The 24,577-nt window shown below is 41.2% G+C and overlaps 1 protein-coding gene across 1 annotated transcript in view; it reads right to left on the reverse strand.

Annotated features, from left to right (window-relative positions):
- Lyrm4 (LYR motif containing 4) overlaps positions 1 to 24,577 on the reverse strand; it is a 123,660-nt gene that overhangs the window by 82,972 nt on the left and 16,111 nt on the right. The window contains exon 2 of the mRNA XM_021180055.2: positions 17,265 to 17,385. Coding sequence (XP_021035714.1) covers positions 17,265 to 17,385 — 121 coding nt within the window. The remainder of the gene's footprint in view (positions 1 to 17,264; positions 17,386 to 24,577) is intronic.

Genomic DNA, 24,577 nt, shown 5'->3' on the forward strand with positions numbered 1-24,577 from the left:
GCAAGCAGTACTCACTGTTCTCCACAACTGTGACAGGCTTACTCAGTGTGACTGTAGTTGTTTCTCTAGGGACATGACTACGTGTCCACAAATACTCAAGACTAATAGTTACTCTGGAGGATCAATAGAGGCAGAGAGGAGAGAAAGGTTTTACCCTTTGACAAAAGTATTGAGAAAACATAGACTCATCCCCAGCGCTTTCAGCCTGTGTGATGCTGACTTTGCCTGTGACCATTCTTGGACCTTCAGTCCCCAGGCAGCCATTACTGGACAAGCTGGACCACAACCTCTAAGTCACCCTAATAATCCCCTTTCCATACATGCCCACTCTGTGAGTTCTGTTAACTAAAGAACCCTGGTTAATAAGGATCTTCAGACTGAAACAGTCAAGGAGATTGGCATGAACATGCTAGACTTTGCATAGTCAATCGGTATGAACATGCTAGACTTCATACAGTCAATTAGCATGAACCTGCTAGTCTTCATGTGGTCCAGTTGAGAAAAATCAGACTAGGGAATTCTCAAGTAATTTTTCTGTACTGTACTAGTTGAGCCTAGACATATTCCTTGAAGTGCTAGGACACTTGGCCCAATGCATGAGTGTCTGTCACAGCACTGGATCCCACACAACCACTGCCTTGCTCTGTTTTTACAGGTCTCTTTTCTGCTCCAAGGAGTTCAGACATCTGGTGTTGTGAACAAAGCATGCCACCGATAGTTGTAGGTAGTTTTGAAATAGACTAGAGGGTGGAACACACTCCTAATACCAATCTTGAATAAATAGACAAGCATTTTTTTCCCTGGTATAGAGCTAACATTTATTTTCTTTTTTTTCTACATACTCTATCTGAATGAAGAGCACTCGTGCATCTCTCTTCATTTCACCTTCACTTAGAATCTGACTTGAAAAGTGATTCTCACGAAGATACTGTGAATACTCTCTTACCAGGGTTTATATGGCAGTCCATTCTCAGAGGTGCAGGATGGAAAACCCTACATTTTGTACGTAGAAAAGAATACTTTCCCAAATTACTTAAACTTTTCCCTGGGGCGAGTGCTCCATTCTTGAAGACCTGCTACTTTTCTGACAATAAATTTCCTCTGCTTGGCTGTTAATGCTGTCTTGTGGGCTGGCAAGACTAAGCATATAAAGGTGCCTACTAGCTGCTGGAAAGCCTAAATTAGATCCCAAGTACCACATGATGCCTCTCTCAAATTGTCCTCTGATTTCCCCATGTGTGCTGTGGTACAGAAAGATTCAAAATGAATGAATGAATAAGTAATAAAAAAGAACACTATTTTTCAATATCACCCTCAATTCCAAATAATATCATAAGAACTATGTACTATAGCCTACTGAGCAAAATCACAGGGAAGTTTTAGTTTCAATGGACTTATCTGTAAACTCTAAACTTAAACAGCTCCCCAATCAGTATAAAAGTGTAAGAGGGTAAAGCAACCCTGGAATCCAGGTTTAGTTTGGAGATTTAGAGCCCAGGGATGTTATCACATCAAAGCAATCTGCTCCTCGTCTAATTCTCTGGAAAGCAGGGTTGACAAGATGACTCAGGCAGACAAGGGTTCTTCTAGGCTTTATATGAGACACTGGTTTCCCATCAGGACTGTACTCCGCAACCTCCACGAGAGCTTCAGAAATGCTGGCACTATAGTCTCACTCTCAGCGATTCAAATGCAACTGCTCTAGCATGACTGAGTTTGGGGGACTTGCTAAAGTATCACAGATGACTCTATTGTCAAGGCTGGTTACTATCTGTGCAAGGTGTCCTGTTTTTGAAGCTCTCATTAAAGACCAGATAGCCTTTGCCTTCTCACTAAGACAGCATAAAATAGAAAGTTAAAGTAAATGCCAAGTATCTTGCAACATATTAAAGCAAAACATTTTGGGGTTAAGATTAATTTTTTTCTTCTTTTCTTGGGAGAACTGTACAAGGGTTGTTTAGAGATTGTGGATTTTCCCTCTTCCTTTTCTTTTTTTGCCCAATACCATAAAGTGATTTGAAAGCATCTAGAAGAGGAGGCACTTATATAGAATGTGCTAGTCTTCTATGTTAGCTTCTTGCTTCCATCATGGAAAAATAGGGGTATGCAGATGGCCAAACCCCAGACATGCATGCTTTAACAGGTCCTGGGAGTACAAGTGCATGGTACATAACCAAGCTCTTTCCTGTTTGGATTCTCCAGGACTTGGAACAGGTTTAAGTCTTGAATTGCTATCAACAGGAATTTGAGTCGAATCACCCACCTACGTAACCAATTCTTAGTCTAGTGTGTTCTATCCTACTAAGTAGAAGCACACATTTTTAGCTAAGTTTTTTCAACCTCTAAAACTTGAACAGAGTCTGAATCACTATAAAAGTAACAAGATAAAAAAGCCCCCCCCCCCCCAAAAAAAAAACAGCACTGGAACAAAGATGTAGTTTGGAGATCAAAGGTTTTAGAGGGTTGTCACATGATCAAGATGAGCTGGCCATTGCTCAGTTCTCAGGAAGTAGGACTGGAATTTACTTTCCATGGGTCACTTCACTGGTCAGATGTGATCCTCTTAGTAGTCTTTTATTCAGCTCTTGTTTACCTCATTAGCCTGCTGGCTGCTCTAGAAGGATCGTCTTTCTGGCACTATTGGTAGTGAACTTTTGAGCACCCCAAAGGCTTGAAGTGGGTGCTTTTCAATTCTCTGTGTCCTCTGAAGGATCAAGGGCATACAGAAGGAAGAAGGGGGCTCTGGGTGCCTATATCATTGCCTGACTCTTGGTGTTAACAGCTTATTTTCCCAAGGTTATAGAACTGTATTAGATCCTATGTTTTTATAAAGTTCTATTAAAATGCAATTAAAAGCTCTGACGTGTACATTAGTGGTTGAGAGTTTGCCCAACCTGGACAGTTCCAACATAGCACAGCACAGTACAGACAGAGCCCTTGCAGCAACTGAAGGATCCTGCTTTGAGGCACTATGTATTACCAGTATGGTGATAGAAGCCTCAGTTTAAACCTTGGTATTGACCTTTACTGATATGTAGCCTACAGCTCTTCCTCTCTGAGATATTTTCCAAACCTGTTTGCTTACCTGTAAAAGGTGGGGATCTACAGGAAGGGTCACTATAATGTAAAATGTCTGTGAGACTGGCATTCTTGGGAGAGATAAGCCCTCATCTTTGTCACTGAATGGCCATAATCAGAATTCAATTTTAAGGGCTTTTCCTTTATTTTCTTGGTAAATTTGATTTAAACAACAACAACAGCAGCAGCAGCAGCAACAACAACAACAATAAAACAAATCTGTGCAGACAAAGCACCTAGCAAGAACATTACTTTGTGTATCTTCCTGCATTTTCAGACATGTATGAATTCACAAAACAGTGTCCTCCCCTAGGTAATAGTGAGCAAATTACAATGTGCTGACCTGTGTGTTTATACTGTCTGTACCCCATGGAGCTGAGCGGAGAGCAAGGCTCAGTAAGTAGTACTTGGTTCTTGGACTTGCCTTTGAGACTCTACCCATCACAGGCAGACTGACCTCACTGTTTCCGATCTCTTCATGTACAAACAGGAAGAATGAGAGCTTTATATGCTTCCCCAGAAGCTGCCCAAGGAAGGCGTGGCTACTGAAGGGCCATGCTAAAAGACCCAGGAAACTGTCTTTTTCATTCTTTGCAAGTAGCATTAGCTACCTTACTCTCCTAGTTTCTTCCCAAATTTCTGAGGAAAGCACAGATTTGTGCAGCCAGCTTCCTGTTACTGTAATATCTGAGAGAACTTAAACTAGGAAAAGGTTTACTTGGGCTCAGTTTTGGAGGCTTCGGTCTGTGGTTGGTTGTCTGTGACACTGTAGCCTGAGGTGCAGTAAGGATGGTGGGAATACAGGTGCAGCAAAGGAACTCAGGGGCTGGGCAGTGAACAAGAAAGGAAGGGACTGGATCCCACAGTCTGCATGAGGGCACAAAACTCCAATCAATGACCAAACCTCTCCCCATGGACCCTCCATCGTATAGGTTTCATTGCATCCCCAAAGTACAGTTGGAGACCAAGGTTTTCACAGAGAGGATTATGGGGGAATAATCAAGATCTAAACTGCAGCTAATTGTTCTAAGTTTATACATATACCATGGCTGCCAACTACAAAGAGAAAATATTATGACTTTTCATTATTGTTTTAAGGTATGGGCAAATATTAGCCTAAGATTTTTTTGCTTTACTGATAACTTCTTCCTCAAAATTATTGGTTGATACTGAGCTTTTAAGAAATGCAAATATATCTAGATCACTCCTTTAAAGGCATAGAAGGAAATTTCTATGGCAGTATTAGTGTGTAGGGTACTATACTAGGTATAAAGGCAGCCACAACAAACAAAGCCATGTAATACTGGTAAGCCAAGATTTTATTGAATTTTTCTTTCTTCTTTCTCTTTCTTTTCTTTCCTTTCCTTTCTTTTTCTTTCTTTCCTTTCCTTTCCCTTCCTTTCTCCCTCTCTCCCTCCCTCCCTTCCATTTTTCCTGCCCCCCCTGCATTGGATCCAAGGCCTCACATGCCATACAATTATACTAGCAACTGAGGTGCATCCCTAGCTCTAAGAAATCAAAGAAACACACAAGCACTCCCTGTTACTTGTCTATTTCTATGTAATCATGTATTTTAATAAAAGCCTGTCATTTACCTGCCAGAGGAAGAATGTTTCTTGACCCAGACAGAGGGTACATGCATGTATTCCTCTGAGCAATGGGAAGGGCGAGATAGGAGGATCATGATTTGTGGCCAGGTTACATAGTAAGATCCTGTCTCAGAAAACAAATTATACAAACCAACATACATGATGCTCAGATACCACTAGTTTCATCTGTCTTCTGTATCCAAGGGTTCTACACATGTGGATTCAGTCATCTGTACTGAATGACTTGTCATATTCCCTAAAAATAAAGTCCAGTAACTATTAATACAGCATTTAAATTATACTAGGTATTATAGGTCATCTAGGGATAATTAGGAAAAGATATATATGGGTTATATTAAAATATTACATCATTTCTATTTTAAATGTGAGAATCAACAGGTCATGGTGTCCAGGTGATGAGGATGCTAGAGCAGCCCTTTGCAGATTCCAGGATACTGTACTCTGGCAACTTACCCCTAGAGACATGCCCTGATGCCCTGGAACAAACTCTGAGATGAGCATTTCAGGAATGGAAGCTGAGTTTCATAAAAGGCTTAGTAAGATATACCTTGTTGATCATGTAAGTCTTAGACTATAGACAGTGGAATGACTATTTATTTCCATTTGTCTTGCTGTCTGGAGCAGCTGGTTGCTGGGACCATTATTGACTGTCCCATTGCTCTACCTCCTAAACTTGAGAGCACCTTTGTTCAAATAAGGTACTGTCTGTATTAACCTCTAAAACGCGTTTGCCCTACTCCCTGCTGATGTATTTTGTTGCTTAGCAGTCTGCATTGTGATAAGGACATTAACATAAGCTAGATTATGTGGAGTGAATTTCTTCCTGTTCCTTGTGAGTTTCATCATTGGACATGCTTTTATCTACATGTAATAAATATTTCACAGTAAGGCTGTTATCTGGAATTTGGTCTTCACAGCTCCACTTAAAACACTGAAAAGTAGTGAGATGAGACTAAAAGTAGTGAGTGTGGTAGGATACAACTGCACAGTGGAACTGCCTAGAAGACAGGCCACAGATACTCCCTTGCTGCACACTTAGAAATCTGAAATAGATTTGGGAACATCTCTACAGAGACTGACTTCAGCACAAGGTTTTGAAAGACATGTAGACACGATCTGTGCGAGATGAAGCTGCCACAGGCTGAGCAGTCAGTCACTCAGTGTCCCCTGAATCTTTGCAATGTGGGAACACTTATGCCTGTTTATGCTATAGGGAAGTGAGTCTCCCAGAAGGTCATTCATCTGAATTCATAAGGCCTGGAAGTGACGACTAGGACTAGAAATCATTCCTACCCAAGTCTTCTGGGTTGCACAAGGTAGAGCACTTAGGAAAGTATGGCATACTTAATGTGGAGTGGGGACGGAGGTGGGGGGAACAGATTCGGTTTCTAGAAGACTCCCTTTTTGTAAAATAGAAGGTCATTTCTTCAGCCAGAGTGGGATTAAAGATGAGTGCGGGTTAGTTATAGTGGCATTATTCATTAGTCAATGGCTTTGCTATTTCCAGAAGATGTTGGTACATATTTTAACCTATAACCATAGAAGTACCACCTGGTACACAGGGCAACCATTTTTGCAAATTAGAAGTCTTGTTGTCAGAAAGGCTGACTCTTCAGCTCATAGAGCCCATCAACGCCTGAACCAGAACCAGAACCAGCCCTGAGTTCTCGATTGAACATTCCTCTTGTATTAAGTGTTTATGGAATACTTAGAGAAACTATGGGCACACAGAGCAATACTGTGAATAAGAAAACAAACCTGTCTCCATGGAAGCTTGAAGTTCAGGGTAAGATGACTAAGAAAATGCCACAACAAAGCATGCTATAAATGTTAGAGTGTGAAGTAACATCTGGAAACTTTGCTAGTTCAGAGGAGTCCAAAATCTCACCATGAAAGAAAGGCAAAGAAATAGCACTGGGGGTCTCCTTCAGGGCTTTCTGGGAAATCCCTATGTGCTGCTAGAGCTACATACGTGTTACACATGAATTGTGGGGATGTAATAATGCACGATCATTGGCTTGTCGGAAAAATCAAAATGGACTGAGCTTCCAGGAAGAAAAGTACTTTAGTATTAGGAAAAATGTGGGTAGCCACTCAGACAGCTATAAACTGCAGATACAGCTCATGATTATTTAAAAATAAACAAAAGCAAGCCCCGTTCTGTTTGGCTCTGTTGGCAGGCCATGTTAGAGTAAAGAGGGACTTTGCTTTTGCTTTCCCTACGCCCGTCACTGTAGTGGCTCTTCTAACCCCAGGACAGGAACGCGCACTAGGAAGGAGCCAAAGGTCTTTCTCCATGAGGCCTTTGCTTCAGCTGACGGTGAGGAGCCCACAGTACATAACCAGACAGTACCTACCCCAGCACACAATGCCATCGTGTATGTTCCACTGAGGACACTGGACAGTCAGTAATGGTGGTAGCCAGTGACAGAGTCTGTCTTCACTCAAACCCAGCATTCACCATTCACAGGATGTTTGGGGGAATTTAACAAGTATCATCATTTATTTTTAGTGTCAGAAAATATCAACTATAAAGAGATGTGAAGTCTATGGAGCAGCTTCTTTGTGTGGGAGGGCTGGCTCCTAGGTTAGGGTAGGTCAGAGTTCTCCTGGGTCAGTCTGCGAGTGAGTACTTTCAGAGCTGTTATGGTTGGTCTATGTCTATGCAAGCAATTCTTCAATGTCCTTGACACAGCTGCTCAATTTAGATTGTATATAAACCCATGATTTATATAAAAAAATACTGTTTTTCAAGAACTAAGTGTCTAATTCCTTACTTTTTATAGGGTAGGTCTAACTGGAATAAAGGAAAATACTTAAATGCATATTTATTTCCATAGTAATATAACTTGACACAGTGAAGATCACTATGGCATGTTAGAGATTTGGAGCGAGTCTACAGTTTGTGATTGACTAATCCTTGAGATGATGCTCTTCCTTAGCTTGTGACTCAGAGCCTGGGATTTCAAAAACATGTCCAGTGTAGAACTATATTAACTTCAATCAATAGCGCTAGGGTACAGAACAGTGGTAGAGCAGATGTCTCAAATGTGTGAAGTCCTGAGTTCCATGCCCAGCACTGCACGAGGAAAGGTGATGATTTATTCCTTTGCCTTCAGCAAAAAACCTTGACAGTAAATACACTTGGATGAGATGGAATACAATGAGCAAGGAGGGAGGGAGAGCTACTGGCTAAGTGCTTCCACTGAGGCGTATCTTGCTCAAACATGGTTCTTTTCTTACATCACTCCTATTACAGCTCAGGGAAAGCAAAATCAAGAGAACTCAAATGGTGATTGAGAATGAGATGGATAATTTACCTTTCAAATGTTACCTAGGAAACTACACTTCATAGATACACAGGTAAAACCCATCTGACCCAACAGAAATTCCACCTGGGTTAGTAAGTGCTCAGGAATTGAGTGTGCCTTGCACTAAAACAGAGGTCATCATCTCCCCACAGAGGATACCAGAGAGAAACATAAATCAACACAAGCAAGAGGGAAGACCTCCTTTGCCCTTCCTAAAAGATGCAACATTGTCCCTTTGTCCCCATGCTTCGTAACATGGCTGGCTTCAGCTTTGGTTTTGTGAAAGGACAAGTGAGGGCCGCATGAACTTCCCAGTGAAGTCAGCCATCGCTTGTCAGGAAAAGCGCAGTTGGGGCTGCAACCTCAGATCCATGTGGACATTCTGGCAAACACTTTAAATATGCAGTTGAACTGTAACATGTTTAGAATGTGGTTCTCACATTTTTTGAAGGTATTTTTTAAAGAAAGGACATTGGAGCCTGGCCTATAGAAATCAAACTGTCTGTAAGCTACAGGGGATAACTGCTACCTTCCAATACAATCTAAATGAACATGTGGAAAAGGAAATATCCACATACCAACTCTCATATTCATTTGGCCTTTTTGTCTTTTACAGGACCACACAAAGTATGACTCTTCCTGAGAGCTGGCTTAAAAGTGAGAATGGTGTGGATGTGTGGGCCCCTTTCTCCTTTGCTCTCTTCTATGTCTGTCTCTTAAAAACCCTAACACACTAAAGAAACTAACACAATGTATCCCAAGAGCTCTGGGTGGTCTCTGTGCATAGAGTGGCACAGGAGTCACCCCAGACACATGCCATCATCACCACCTTCTTTTTTCAACATGGCCCTGATGCTTTATGGACACAGTACAGTGGTAGACAAACAACTTGCCCACCTGACTCTGCTCAAAGTCTTGCCTATGAGTTTACAATATTCACCACCGCTTAAAGGCAGTTCACAGAACACCAGGAACCATGGCTCTGGTGACTACATGGGGGTTGAGGGGACAAATGGATAGACACTATTATAAAAAAATTCCCTAGTGAAATTCCTGTCAAGTCTAGACAAAGCACCAGCGCATTCATCCATACAGAGTACGCTCTGTATAGAACATCGTAAAGTACTACCAGAAGAAAGCAGGCTTCTTCTGGACAGAAAAGGTAACCTTGTTTTATGCACATCCATTTTGCAGGAATCTAGCATACAGGCAGCCTGCAAGCAGATAAGAAGCAGCATTCCTGTTCTTTACAGGATGCTGACTGCAAAGACGGTTGCCTCAGACTTCAGGGTTAACTGGAAACTCCTACAGAAAGCAGGGAGGCAGGAAATTCTTCTAAATTCTCACTGAAGAGATCTTTTTATAGCTTCAGAGCAGCTATAGATTGAACAAACAGGAGAAAAAATAATGTATATAGGCCTAGCTATAAAACTAAACTGCCCTTCTCTTTGGTCTATCTTAAACTTCAACAGGGGACTGAAGAATATTTCATTCAACTGAAAAGCTGAAGAATATTTCTTTCATATCCCAAAACTCCATCTATCCAAAAGATACAGGGTTCACTTTGGGTGCAATCTAGTCACTGTATATAAATTCACATTGCGTTTGTGAGCCTTTTTATTGAAGTCCAAGACAGAGTATGGCCATCTCCTCTGCTGACTACTTTATTATCACTTTTTAAGTGAAGATCGATCCTTGGAGCTAATCTCAGTTGATCTATTTAGGCATAGGGGAAAGTATTGTCAGAAGAGGATTAAAAAAAGATTAATTTTTATTTTATGTGTATGGAGATTTTCCCTGCATTTATGTCTGCAGCAGATGCATGCCTGGTGTGCACATATGCCAGAATCGGGCACTGAATTCATTGGGGCTGAAGTTACAGATATTTTGAACATCCATGTGGGTACCAGAAAAGGATGAAACCTGGGCCTTTGCTGAGAGTAGTCAATGCTCTTAATGGCCAAGCCATTTCTAGATGTTTTAGGATAGGATTTAATCTGTTTCTGTTAGGTTAAATGAGGGAATTAAAAAGGTTTAGATCTGAGAAGAACCTCAATAAAAAAGGGCTTCTACAAGGTTCTGATCAACCCATCTCAAGTCTGTTTCCAAAGAGCTTATCAATTATGTGGTACAGAGTTGGCAGTCTATAGATATGAAAGGAAAAGACACTATCATGCGGAATTGCAAAATACACAATGCTCTGGACTGAGGTGGAAGATGTGATGATACAGCTGAGAAGGCCACTGTGGTACAGGGACAAGGAAAACTAAGATGGAACCAGTACTGCCAATCAGGAGGGGCTTAGGAAAACATCGCAATCTTTCTCTTGCCTGCAAATTATATTGTTCTTTAACTACTGTTTCATTCTCTGGCAAGAAAACAGTCTAGTTGTATTTGCTCCAGTCCTACTATGATTCTTCTCAGGAATAAAAGAAGGCTAACAGCACAGGGACTGGCAACATGAGAGAAATAATTCAGTTTCCTGGTAGCAGAAGCATTATGCCAAGACAAGAATTTGAAATTTACGATGAATAAACACTGGTGTACAACTTTGCTCATCTACAGCCTAAACTCAGCAGAATTAAGTTCTTTGTGAGTTATGACCAGTGAGAGCACAGCACAGATAAGTTTATTTGAAAATGTACCAGTAGCTTCTGCAGAGAAGGAGGGGACAGATTTTTATGAGAATCATGGGAGCTGAGAACTGGAAGCAGCTTTAGAAATTGGAGCATAATTGTTTCATTTTTCCCAACAAGCAAACTGAAGGTTCATAGATATAAATTTGCTAGTTCAAGCTTCAAATGACTTCAGCTTCCTATTCTCAAATACAAGTACATAAAGCATTTAATTTTACTCTTCCCAATTAAAATTAAATGGCTAGCTGTAATTTACTTTAGGGTGGTTTTTAATTGTGAAAAAACACCTAACATAAACTTTATCATCTTAATCATTTTCAACTATATAGTTTAACAGTGTTAACTATGTTCAGGCTTCATCAGTGAGATCTCTAAAATATTTTCATTTTCTGAAATCAAAACTGTGTACCCTTCAACATCCTCCTTTGGGCCTGTGGTACCATCATTCTGTTTCCACCTCTCTGACTGTGACCAGTAGTACCTCATATAAGCAATCCCACAGCAGCTGTGCTTTCACATCAGGCTTACGTCACTAAACAGCACAGCCTCGGGTTGTACTCATGTTTATCAGGGGCGACTCACACTCCACTGTAGGCACAGACCACATGTCTGTCTGCCAATAGATATTTGGGTTACTTGGACTTTTTGACTTTTGCAGACAGTGTAAAATTCTTCCAATGTATTACAAATATCTCTAATATAGGAACCAACTTTCCTTTAACCCACCAAAACCACAGAAAAGTTTTATGTCTTTGATCCAAATGTTCAATGGTTGGCTAAATGAGTGCATGTGAAAGATATAGGGCACACTATCTTTTCCCCGCCAGAACCTAAAACAATCCTACTTTTTTCAGAGGTGTTTTGTAGGATGAGAATTGAGGTAGATTTCACCTTCATTCTGATCACCACCTGGGGTTCTGGAGCAGACAATACAGTGTCAGACAAGGACAGAATTGTCAAGGTTAGCCACTGCTCATTTCATAGCAGCTCATTCAGATAATTTCCCTTAGAAACAGCAACAGAACAGCAAAGAAAGTAAGAACAAAAATGGTTTGAAATTTATCTACTAGTCAAAATACTCATGAATCGAGCAAATTAATTTACTTTTGGCAGTCCATAAAAATAATTAGGTTCTTACTAAGAAACACCAAAAATACTTTACCTTGTTCATATATATGCTCAGACTGAAACACCAAAAATACTTTACCTTGTTCATATATATGCTCAGACTGACCAAACTCCAATCCCCTATATCTTTAACATAGCACACACTGTCAACTCTTGATGGCTTCTACAGCGGGTTCTTAACTCTTACCTGTTTGCTGTCTGAGCTGCATTGTTAAAGAAAGGAAGTTTAAGAAGAAACACTGGAGCAGAAAGTAATGACTACTGGAAAGCTGGTGCCAAGATTACTATGACAGAACTATGGCATTATCTGGAACCAGAGCATACCTACTTTATCTTATCATGCAGTTGCGTACAACAGCACTAATGTACATTTTCATACTAATACTTGGGTAATTGGAGAAACTACGGTTTTCTGGTTGCTACCTTTCTATCCAAGTACATTTTAGTAATTCCTGTCCTTGGTAAGATTACCAAATACTTTTGAAATACTTTTAGTACTAAATTCAGCAGTGTGTTGAAGCTAGTGGCCAGAAACATTTCAATGTAGAACAAATTTTTCCTACAGATCACAGACTTACCTAGTTCACTACATTATGGAAAAGGTCTGTGGGATATACTCTCTCCAACACTGCACCCTAACCAAGTTCCTGAACAAGGTGTTCTGCTATATTAGAGCCTGCAATGTGAGAGTCACTTTTCTGCAGTGAGCCCTGTTGGCATCGCACAGGTAGAAAGGAGCTTAAGCTTTCTTCCTTGAGTACCTTGGCTTTCAATAGTCGTCAGATGACTTAGTGTTAGTCGTTAGATGACTTAGTGTTGAAAGCTTTCCAGCACAGGTGCTATCAGTTAGGACTTGGCTGGAAATTCCTGAAATCATGATCATATGCATGTGTCCAAATGAACCTTATCAATACAGACCCCCTAAGCCTGGCTGGTTGCTTTCCCTGTGTTCCACTCCCTACAGTCTCTTCCTCTTTCTTGCCCACAGGTATGTGGAAATTAAGCTAGATTCAGAACAAAGGTCAGAACATTACTTCATAATACTCAGAAACCATTTCCGTTTTGAAGGCTACATGATCTTCACGAACAGCACAGGAAAGAAGGCCCAGACGTCTCGAGATGCTGGAGGTACTTCCCCAGCCAGAGCAGGACGGAGAACAGACAAGTAATAACCCACACCATGCACCATGGTGCTCACATTGTGTTTCTTTAAAAGGAAAAAAGCCAGCTAGGTCTGGGGCATACACCTTTAAATTCTAACATCTGGGAGCCTGAAGCTAGCCTGAGCTATATAGTGAGACTCTGTCTAAAAAACTAACAAAGCAAGAAATCCGAAGAGTGTGGCAAACTGCAGACTTTAATCAATGCGGATGATTAACTGATAGCAATTACAGAAGGGGTTGTGGGATTCATTTAGCAGCAAGAGACCCAAGACTGAATCTGACTGATTTTCTGCTCCTTGTCTAAGGTGGAAACACCATGGGCAATTCTTTGCTGTCCAGACAACTTGTGAGCTACTCACCCAGGCCCATCCACAGCTTTTACTGTCTGGCTCTATCTGGTCCACACCCTAAATCTCACCCAACCTTTCTGATTCCACCTGAAGAACAAGCAGGGGAGGTAGCTTTAGTGGAAACTACTCCAGAACTTGCTTTTGGCAGAGCTAATATCTACTGCTTTGGGCGAGTGTCTTTCCAGAGGCATCTTATACAGGTAGAATGGTAGTTTAACAGAAGGCAGAGAAATGCATCTGTTGGCCCTGAGATTCGATATGGTAGAGAGAACCAAGAGTCTTTTTTTTTTTTTTTTTTTTTTTGGTTTTTTGAGACAGGGTTTCTCTATGTAGCCCTGGCTGTCCTGGAACTTTGTAGACCAGGCTGGCCTCAAACTCAGAAATACGCCTGCCTCTGCCTCCCACGTGCTGAGATTAAAGGCCTGTGCCACCACGCCTGGCTGAACCAAGAGTCTTGAGACTGATACACCAGACTGCAATTTTCAGGGAGAAAGCTGGTCCAAGAATGTCAAGGAAAAACCAAGTCCATGTGGGACCATTATTATGGATAAGAAGCAGGAGGCTGACTTGCTCACTATAAAAGAAAAGCAATTTGTTTCTTCCTGAAATGAGAATAATCCTTACAGCTCTGTGAAGGTTAAGATATACTGGTGCCACTTTGAATCCCTTGGGGTTGCCACAATGAAGATTCAATATCCTGCATATGAAGAATGTGGAGGGAGAGTGAATGGCCTGAGGAGAGGCTGAGCTAGGAAAGGAATGTTCTTATCACTCTGGGAACAGAAAGGCAAGGCTGACGTTTATTCATCTCTTTCTACTGAGCCAGGAACTAGGAATGTCCATGAACTTCTGTGTCTGCTAAAGAAGGAGGAAAGCTGAGCTCATGTCTGGCTTTTGGCCTTGGAAAAAGCATTCAGCTTTCCTGAACCTTGGGTTTTGTTCGGAGAGTTCTTTAAACACTGCAAAATCTTACTGGGCTTTCGGTGGCCTCATAGCATAGGGATGACTGAAGTGACAAGGGAAGCTGTCCTGAGAAGCTAACTAGCAGGTTACATTATATGAGGCAGGGCGATTTCATCTGGGCTACTGTCTTTAGCATCAGGGTATCTGGCAGCTGAGCTGGTGTCCATGGCTTCTGGTTCAAAGGACTGGGAGGAATTATGACTGAATTGTGTGGCTGGGTCCACCAGCTTCAGAAGAGGGGCTTGATAGGAAGGAGACTATACAACTTTGGCAGCACAGATCCTGTGCCTGAGGCAAGCTTGGGACAAACTGCACTTTTCTATTTAGTTAACAAACACTAGGAGTTAGTTCTGTGTGAGACTGTTCTTTACATGGAAGATAGGAATGGCAAATACTTCTCATGTGCTACTATCATTTCAGGGCTTTTCATATATTACCTAATCGGATGTTTACCATAACTCCACTACCCTCATTTGTATTTTCCACTAGGCACTGAGGGGTTAAGTATCCTGCTCAAGGTCATACACAGGGAGCTCAAGTTTGGATTTAGTGCAGATAGGTTCTTGTGGACAGACACAGTGACTATGACACAGGTCAGATCCTGTCCTCATGGGGCAGGACAAAACAGATAAGGCTCTGAGTACTAGCATTTTACTCATTTTAGTGCTCGGAGGAATGAGGGGCATGTAGCCACAGAGAAAAAGCATACCCTGGGAATCGGGCTGGATTCCTCTGGAAAGTGGCTGATGAAGGCTGGCTGTGCATTGGGCCCAGCAATGGAAACAGTATGGGTGAGTGTCATGAGAACAGTGAAGGGCCTCAGAGGATCTCACGAGAATTACATCCTTATTGTCAAGATGCTTTTTTGAAGCCTCTGGGGGAAAGTCAGCAGGACAGTGAGTGGATCTGATCCATGTTTTGGAAACTGATCACATTGGTGTGCGAACAGAGCCCAGGGGACCCAGTGAGGCAACTCAAATGGCCACGACAGTGGCCAGTGCAGTGGATGCTATGATAATCTAGTCTCCTCTCCTCCTTTAGGCCTTTGCTCTAAGGCCAGCTTATATGGCTTATGGCTTATGCCACCTTATAGCAAGTAGGCTCAGCTAGTACTCTACTATGGTAAACGTGGCACTTGGATTCAGAAGACATGACATGAAAGGGAAGTAAATAGGAGTAGCTGGTTGCTCAGGTATGACTTAAGTTTTTCAGTACAGTGAGAGCACTGCCTTAGTCAGGCCTGTCTGACATGGAAACACGTGGCTCTACTAGGTACCTGTGGAAACCTGACTTTGGAAGGAGGCAATGTGCATCCCTCATGAGGAAAGTGCAGTCACTGGGATGTCCTGAGGCAGGCACCACTACCTTGCTCACAGTGCATTTCTCATGATGTTCCAGCCTGTTTTCAGTGTATACTCACTGGGAAGTTGGCAGAAGGCCACAGTCTGTCTGGTCTTTTTATGTTTTGGTTTGTTTTCTCTTTGCAGTTTTGGTGATAGACTTAAAGGGCCTTGTGCACAATAGGCAAGTGTCCTATCATGAAGCCATGATCCTAACCCTGGCTTATCTTTTGAGAGTAGTTTCAGCATTTCAAACTAAGAGGCAACACAGACAGTTCAAGATGACATGAGAGATGGTGGTCCTGTTTTAAATGCAGTTTGTATTCTGATCATGCTTGCTGACCTCTACACAGAGAAACGTGCAGAAAAACTGACTTGTTTTGTGGTTATATAATGCACAGACTCAAGTTTATTTTCCTAAGTTCTGCTAGAGGATCCCATGAAATGATCCAGCCACTGGAGCCTGGAAAGTGCCATCAGCCTCGTTTTCCATGTGACTCATGTATCTGTAGCTCTCGACTATATGCAAATGTGTGGATTGGCCTTTTCCTGGTGACCTTATTAGCTTGTCAGGCCTTTAGCTGATGATCATTTGCTAGGCATGTCTCAGTGGGGCTGCATATTCTCTTACTAGGTAACTGCAGAACTCAGAGAATTCTCAGTCTTGATGCTACTCTGGAAGAGAGTGCTGCACTATGTAAGCAACAGAAACAGACTTAATCTCGACATAAAATGCAAATTTCATTTTTCATACCGTTTTCTTGTTTAACCTCTATTTTGAGATAACTGTGAAAAGAACCAGGGAAAGACTGAATGTGGTGCGATGTTGGCCATGCAGGCATCTTCTAAGGGGGAACCAACAAGGCCATTCCAGAACACAACACAACTCTGGAAATGTTCACCTGCCACACTTCACAAACAAATTTGCTACAAGAGTAAAACCAGATGAAAAAGGAAATCGAGCTATGCCAATTTGAAGAAAAGTGAAATGGGAAATTTAGGGCAGAAAGCTGATCAATAGAAGCTTACCAGCAGTCTTTGACACGTCAATAATTCAGAAGTCAGACACTAGAGTAACACATTAGCCAGGACACCATGCTGCTTGTAGGCTAGGCTCACCTTACAAAGATCCAGAAAAACAAGCCCGAGTCAGGGAGATGCAGAATGAAACCGGAAACCGCTCAGCTCCACTGTGGGCCAGCAAGTCAGCAGATGTGCTCTGTACCTTGTGCCTACCTACACACCTGTCACATGGTAACACACATGCTTATAACCCACTCTGTTCACCTTAAATTCTGATGACAGATATGAGGAAAGGAAGAATGTATTTGTGCTGATATGTGCCACAAAATGATATACAGAACATCCTAAAAACACTAGGATTAAAAGCAGTTTTCCCCCTCGGAGTTTCCCATACTGAAACCATGAACTTCAGTAAAGCCCAAGAGCTAAGTTTCCTAGAAGAAGGGCCGGGAAGTCCCAGAAAGCTGGTATTTTCCTGTAGAATGCCCTTGAATCTGGTGATACGACAGTTTGTCTTTGTATGCCTGCATCAGGAGAGAGGACAGTACCTCACCATCCTGTGGTGTAAATCACAAATACCAAAGCAGTGATGTGCAATCAAGGAGGGAACGTCAAAGCTGAAGATGAATAAGGAAAAGCAGTCTGTCACTGAACCATCTTACCTGTCTGCGGATTATTTCAAGGTCTCTTTTGGCTTTATTCACCAGGGCTTGAATTTCTACAGGGTCTTTTACATTCTTATTTTCTCGGAAGGCATCTCTTATTCTCCTGACAGCATACATTCTAATGAATTCAGAGAAAAAAGAAAAGATGTCAGCAGGTATGAGGTTCTGTTTTTAAATGAATTAAAAAATTTTTTTTCCTCTAGAATTAATGGTTGAATATTCTACAGACAACCCAGTTTGATCTTTGCTTGTCTATTCAAGGATGGCTAAGCAAGCAGATTTAGGAAAACAAGTCTATCCCAAACAAGTCACATGCAAATGGCAAACTGCTGCTGGAATGCTCCTTAGACCACTGGCTTTTTAGAGTTACACATGTCTGGTTCCCTCCATTAGCATAGATAATTGAACCTTTACTACGAAGAGACAAACCATGAATCTGGAGTACAAATGATGCATTTCATATGCATGTACAAGGACAGTGATCAGCCTTCTAACTCCTGCCCATTAGATGACAGCTGGGTAAGCAGGTCCACGGCATCTCTGGTGTACTTTTTTATGACGCACTGTCGATGTTCTTCATCGCACCAAGTATTTTAATTCTATTTTTTTCTAGACAGGGTCTTGCCATGTAGGCCAGGGTGGCCTATACCCTGTGATTCCTGCCTTGGCTTGAGGAATACTGGGATTAGAGGCATGCATCATCATTCTTTGCTTAATTCTAATATTCTTTCTATCTCCCTCCCCCCTCCACCTTTCAAGACAGGGGTTCTCTGTCCGGGCTCTGTCCTGGCACTCCCTCTGTAGACCACACTGGTCTTGAACTCAGAGAGCTATCTACTCCTGCCTTCTGAGTGCTGGCATTAAAGGTGTACACCACCACCACCATCACCACCAGGCTTAATTCTAAGATTTTAATCCACTTGCAATCTGGTTTTATAACAAGAACTGATCTCCATGTGTCACTTTTTTTTCTTGTGGCTGGAGCTCTAAACTAGGTAAAGCATGTGCCTGTCTACTGAGCTCTGCCTAGACCCTTCAACCATTGCTTTAATTCTCCATTCAGGATTCAGCAAAGCTTTGCAAGAACACTACAGCTTACAGAAGCCATCAATATCCTGATATATTTTTTTTTTATAACAGGTAAGTGGTTCAGAATACCTAAAAGAGAAAGAATGCTTCACAGAATGGAAATCAATGTAAAGTTCTCCAAAGTTTAAGAAAACCAGAGTTACTTAAAGCGCTCTACAACTCATGCCAGTTTAGCTTAAGGTCAAGTTCAGAATATTTGGCTCTACACTTTTAAAATCTCCTCAGCTTCCCAAAGCCCTTACCTAAGGAAATTTGGCTATCTATTTTAGAATTAAAGATGCCAAAGCCAGCTGGAGCGAAAGCTCAGTGGTAAAGGTGTTTGCTGCTTAAGCTGGTGATCTTAGTCTGATTTCTAGAAACTACTTCACACATGCACTGGGGAACTGGTATGCCATCTTCCCCAATATAAACATAGGCATGCACACATGCACACACAGATACACACAATGTCAAAAACCTCATTTCAATTTCCAGGCATACCTTTGACAACACCATGGTACCCTTCTATTTTATCCCCTTTGGCACAGGGTGTTACTCGCCCTAAGAGACACTTCACTGCCTCGGAACCACAAAGATGTTTTTTGCATGGGTAGTTTCTCTCCCAGTTATGTCACTCTATTTCAAATGACCAGTTTTGGAAAGGTCAACACAATCCAGATAATCCCTAACAATGTGGGCAGTTATTAACCACCAGTTATTTAAATCCTGTTTGAATCTGTCTTTTGCTTTTTCCTCTCTTTTCTCCTTTTAATGTATTTAATTCTGGTAACTAAGGGAAAACATTTATCATTAAAGACATTGTGATGATCAGCCTCTTGCTTGTATCATTATGAATATTTCAAATAAAAATGTGCAGTGCTACAATGAAAAAGCTGGCCAGCCTGTACACCATTCATGTTTACGGATGATCCTCAAAAAATCTTGCTGGAAATTAAGTATAACATTCACATGGCACATAATACCTGCACACTGTACAAAGAACTGTGTGTTAAAAGGATCCGAGCCACAATCACAGCTTCACATGCTCACATCCATGTTAGTTAGAATGCAAAGAATGACCTGACCACTTAATGTATGGCCTCTCATTTGTCATTTTTCATCAGTATTCAAAGTGTGGACTGCCTGCCTATCCAAACCCAAGTCAAGTATCCCACTGACAAAATAGCTCAACTATTTTACATGGTCTACTTGGAGTAAACTCCCAACCTTCAACTGCCATTAGTACTGGGTAGTTCAAATTGTCAACTTGCCACAAGCTCAAACCACCCAAGTAGGGGTCTTACTGAGGAATTGCCCGTATGAGGTTAGTCTGTGGGCATGTCTATGGGAGAGCGTCTTGATTAGTAACTGAGATGGGAACATCCCCAATGAAGGTGGGTGGCACCATTTCATGGGCTGTGCCCTGAACTGTTTAAAAGAGAAAAAGCTAGTTGGGTCCAAATAAGCAAAGAAGTGCGTAATTTTCTCTTTGCTCTTGACTGTGGATTTAATATGACTAGCTGCTTGAGTTCCTGCCTTGAATTCTTCTCAAGGAGAGAGTTCTTAAGTCTTCCTATTGTCTAGCTTACTGGTTTATCCTTTCATATCTTTGAGTCGGTGCCCTGTTATAAACCTTTCTGACATGACCATCTATTTACTTCTCAGGATTAACTCTCACAATTCAACAGGCCTTAATATCTACAGTGAACTAAGTGGACTACAGAGCACTAAATTTCTGTGTAAAACCCAGTCACAAGTTTTAAGTGGGTGTAGGGGTGTATGCCTTTAATACTTAGGACACTAAAGCCAAAGAAAGTTAGTGAGAAGTCTCCAAAACAAAGCAAAGGAACAGAACATGAATACTAAGTGTGAACAAACCAAATTGTTTAGGTAATTGAAGTTATAATGGAAGGGACTGTCCCAGAGTTGACTGTAAACATCTGACAAGACTTACTGGATTTTAACGACTAGTCGACAATGCTAAGATATCTACTTACCAATCTCCAACTCCAAGGTCAGAGAAGACAATAAGTTTAAAGAAGAAAGAACTCGAAGCATATGATAGTGAATGACAGATATGTGCTCCGCTATGCATATTCTAATCCTCAAAAACAGAGACTACTTCTCGCACATGACCATTCAAAAGATAACAAAGCATTAATGATCCACAGTTCAGTCCAACCGTTAGGTGTATGGTGCCTGACATGTCTTTTCTCATTCAATCCTCCCACACTGACTCAAACAGATGTGACCTAGTGTGTGGCAGTGCTGGCCTCTGAACCCAGGTGACTACATCTTAATTCTAAGTTAACCCACCCAAGGTTAACAAACTATCCAGTATTTGATAAGTGCCTGGCCTAAGCCAAGCCAAGCCGTTACTCACTTGAAAGGCATTATAAAAACGATCTCTGGCACAGAAAAGCTTGAAAAGGTCATCTTATCTGTCAACACTGTCAAGTGTTCCTACAAATAGTTCGAGTGTTGAGCCTGTCTTATAAAAAGATAAGTGGCTGAGAGCCTTAGAGAGAAAGAGCGGTTGATATAAGCACTAGAAGAAAGTGGAATAATTGAGTTTAATTGTTTCAAAAGGAAGCACTGACAACAGAAGGGTGGTAGTGCAAGGGGGTTAACTTACCATGAGAAAACACACCTTGGGGACCAAGGCAAGGCTTCTGAACTCTGGGACAACCATCAATACAACCTACTATACTTGTGTTCAAAGTTCTCTCATTCCTTCCCACTGTCCAGAGGTCACAGTCAAATGGGTTACCAAGGACTCTGGGCCACCCGGGCATCTCTCCCACTTGTTCTAGCACCTTCTCTCTCTATATAAATCATCAGACTGTGGGAAGGCACTCCTCTTCCTCAGTTCTCTCCTTGAGGTGATCTGGCTCTGCATACATTAAGTGTTCTTTTGCTGGCCCACTCATTTCTAAAGATCTAAGTCAGTTAGAAATAAATATGACAGAGGATTAATATCCTACTTGAATAAACACCACACATTAAGCCAAGCAAAACAACAAAGAGCATGGTAAATCAATGAGTAGAAGCATGGAGTAGTACTTTACAGGAGGGTACACAGAGACTAAATCAGAAGGACAGAGCTCTATGAATGGCCACCCCTAGAAAACATTCAAGAAATGCACAAAATACCACTTCTTTGGTCTTCAGCTAACAACATATTTAGAAAAAGCCAAGGATTCAAGTCACCCTGCTGTTTGGAACATGTGCTGGGACTGTAGTATAATATTGGGTAATAAAACCCCTCAGGTTTAATCTGCAAAATCCATCTTATGTGATCTATCCCATGGAAGTAATCTAGAAAAAGTTAGATGTAGAATACTCATTACAGATATCCCTTCATTACAAATAGGAAAACAAAACAAAACAAAACAAACAAAAAAACCCAAACAAACCATGTTCAACATTGGAGAAGTGGCTACATAAATTAAGACATGATACTTCTGAGATAAGTATTTTCAAAAAAGTCAGAGATCTAAAAAGTGTGATGTGAAAATTCCCCCCTTCTATTCTGGCCCCTTAGGCAACCAAGTCTTTACATACGATCAAAGGTCTTTACATGCTCAGTTTCTTAGGCAGTGTCCCAGAGATTCAAGATCCTAGAAATATTACTAACACCAGGACAACAGGTATTGTTTTCAGCAGGGTTCTAGAAATAGGGCTTCAGAGCTCACGAGAGCTGTAGGCTGGTGGTGAGAAGCAACTACAGGGCCAAAGAGCTTTCCCAGTGAAAGCAATAGATACCAAAGATAAGCTGGATAGAGCCCAGGGATGACCTATCATTATAGAAGAACAGGCAAGGGGAAAAAAAAATCTATAAAAAAGAATGGAGGAAAGAAAGGTCAGAAGGCAGGCAGGAAAGCCAGAACAACGTATACAAGACAAGGCAATCTTTCCAGAGAATGGAGGAAATGGTTTCTGGGGATTCCAACAGAAAGAGTCATTCGAGCAACACCATCACAACCTAGTAGAGAGTATCAAAAGTCCTAACTCTGGAAGCACACTCAACAACAACTAAGACTAGAAAGAAATTCACAACACAATTAAGGAAATGGTTTTAATAATAATATGTAAAATCTTTGGAATATAGCCAAAGTCATACTTACATGACAATCAATGACAAATATTTTATTAATACTAAATTCAACAAATTAAACATTTCCTTATATTCTAGAAAATAATATTTTGTTTTCTCATATTTCCTTTATGAGAAAATAGAAGACAATGTATTTACAATTAGAAAATTAAAAAAAAAGGTCAAGTGAAACTAGGTAAGACAACTAATTTAAAAAAAAATGTGATAGTATCTTGCTCATATGTTAGAGAAAACAATTCTAAGAAAAAAGGTGAGGAAGTTTGGAGATTTGAAAAATTATTTCAGAATCAGTGTGAATACCTTTCAGAACTTGCCAGGAAAGAGCACGGCTGTGAGAATGGCAGGGGTGTTCAGCTGCACGGGTGAACACAGGGAGAATACAGGTGTATGGCAACACTTGGATGCAGTTTTGATAATAGTAGGGCAAAGAAGAAGAGACTCTCCAGGGCTCAAAGGATGGAGCTATGAATGTTTCCCTCCACAGTCCTCTGTAGTTTCCTCTGGAGGATTCAAGTACTAACCCAAGCTTTCAGAAAACATGAGCAAGCAAACAAAACCAACCTCTAAAAAGTTATAGTAAATTAATGAAACAATAAAATTGTTGTGCATATATGAAAGGTTATGTGCAAATGTCAGCATATTCAGAATAATGTGACTTAACAATTTTCTAGAACTGCAATTTTCTGGGTAAGGTTCTATAAGGATGCTTGAAAATAACATTATTGGGGGCTGGAGAGATGGCTCAGTGGTTAAGAGCACTGACTGCTCTTTTGAAGGTCCTGAGTTCAGATCCCAGCATCCACATGGTGGCTCACAACCATCCTTAATGAGATCTGATGCCCTCTTCTGGTGTGTCTGAAGACAGCTACAGTGTATTTAGACTTAATAATGAATAAATCTTTGGGCCAGAGTGAATGGGGCCGACCGGAATGGGCAACCTTTGTTCCCAGCAACCACATTAAGGTTCACAACCATCAGTACAGCTGTAGTGTACTCATATACATAAAATAAATAAATCTTTTAAAAAAAGAAAATAACATTATTGTTTTAAAAATTAACAGGCTATTAGAAAGTAAGCTGGCACAGCGTCTTGTAGCAGGTGCTCATTTCTACCCCTGGGGGAACAGCTGAGGTGCATATCTGTCTTGACCTCCTTCACAATGCTTAAAAGCACTTAAATTCTTCAAACTGAAACTTCTCGTTATCACTTGGGTCTGTCACTGACATTTTGTGGCCAAGAAGATTTTTCCAAATGTTAACCAAGTGATCACAGGAAAGGCTGCTATTGGAATGGCTCTACCACATCTGCACCCAGCAATACAGACCAGGTGGTAGTAGCTGTGCTATCTATCCATGGTTCCCCTCTCATTTGTCTCAGACTAGGATAAGAACCCTGGTTTCATTGGCAGAGTCCTGTGAGCTGCCCTTCTGAGGAAGTAAACAGAACATTCTAGTAATTTCTTTATGTCTACACATGTTTCTTTAGTGTTTGGCTGCATTTCTATTACAAGTATTTTGACATAAAGGCTCCATGGTTTGGAGTGAGATTTTCTGTCTCTACCACAACCAAGAGCAGAGACCTTGGCACAGTACCACAAAAGCAAACTTAAGCTTTCATTATGTAACATGTCTAAATATTAGACTGCAGAATATAATTATTTTTTTATTTCAAAATTAGAGTGTAAGGTAGCAAACCTAAGCCATGACCTTTAAAGTATTTAAAATTTATGGAGAATACATTCCTATAGCAGACTGTTCAATGACTTCTTTATGGGAGAAAAACAATCTAATGAGCAATGGAAATCTCCCCTGGTCAGTGAACTTGAAAATTCATTAAAATGGCCTATCAAGTTGAAACGCCTTCTCTTTTATCCTTTTTATTGCTATTAGTTATATTAGTTACCAGCCACAGGCACTGACAATAAATGAGTAAAGAGAGAAAAAGGGAGCATGTAAGAAACCTACCAGAGCCTGGCGTGGTGGTGCACGCCTTTAGTCCCAGCTCTTGGGAGGCAGAGGCAGGCGGATCTCTGAGTTTGAGGCCAGCCTGGTCTACAGAGTGAGCTCCAGGACAGTCAGGGCTACACAGAGAAACCCTGTCTCAGAAAGAAAGAAAGAAAAAAAA

This window comes from Mus caroli, chromosome 13, assembly GCF_900094665.2.
Source record: "Mus caroli chromosome 13, CAROLI_EIJ_v1.1, whole genome shotgun sequence".
Lineage (NCBI taxonomy): Eukaryota > Metazoa > Chordata > Mammalia > Rodentia > Muridae > Mus > Mus caroli.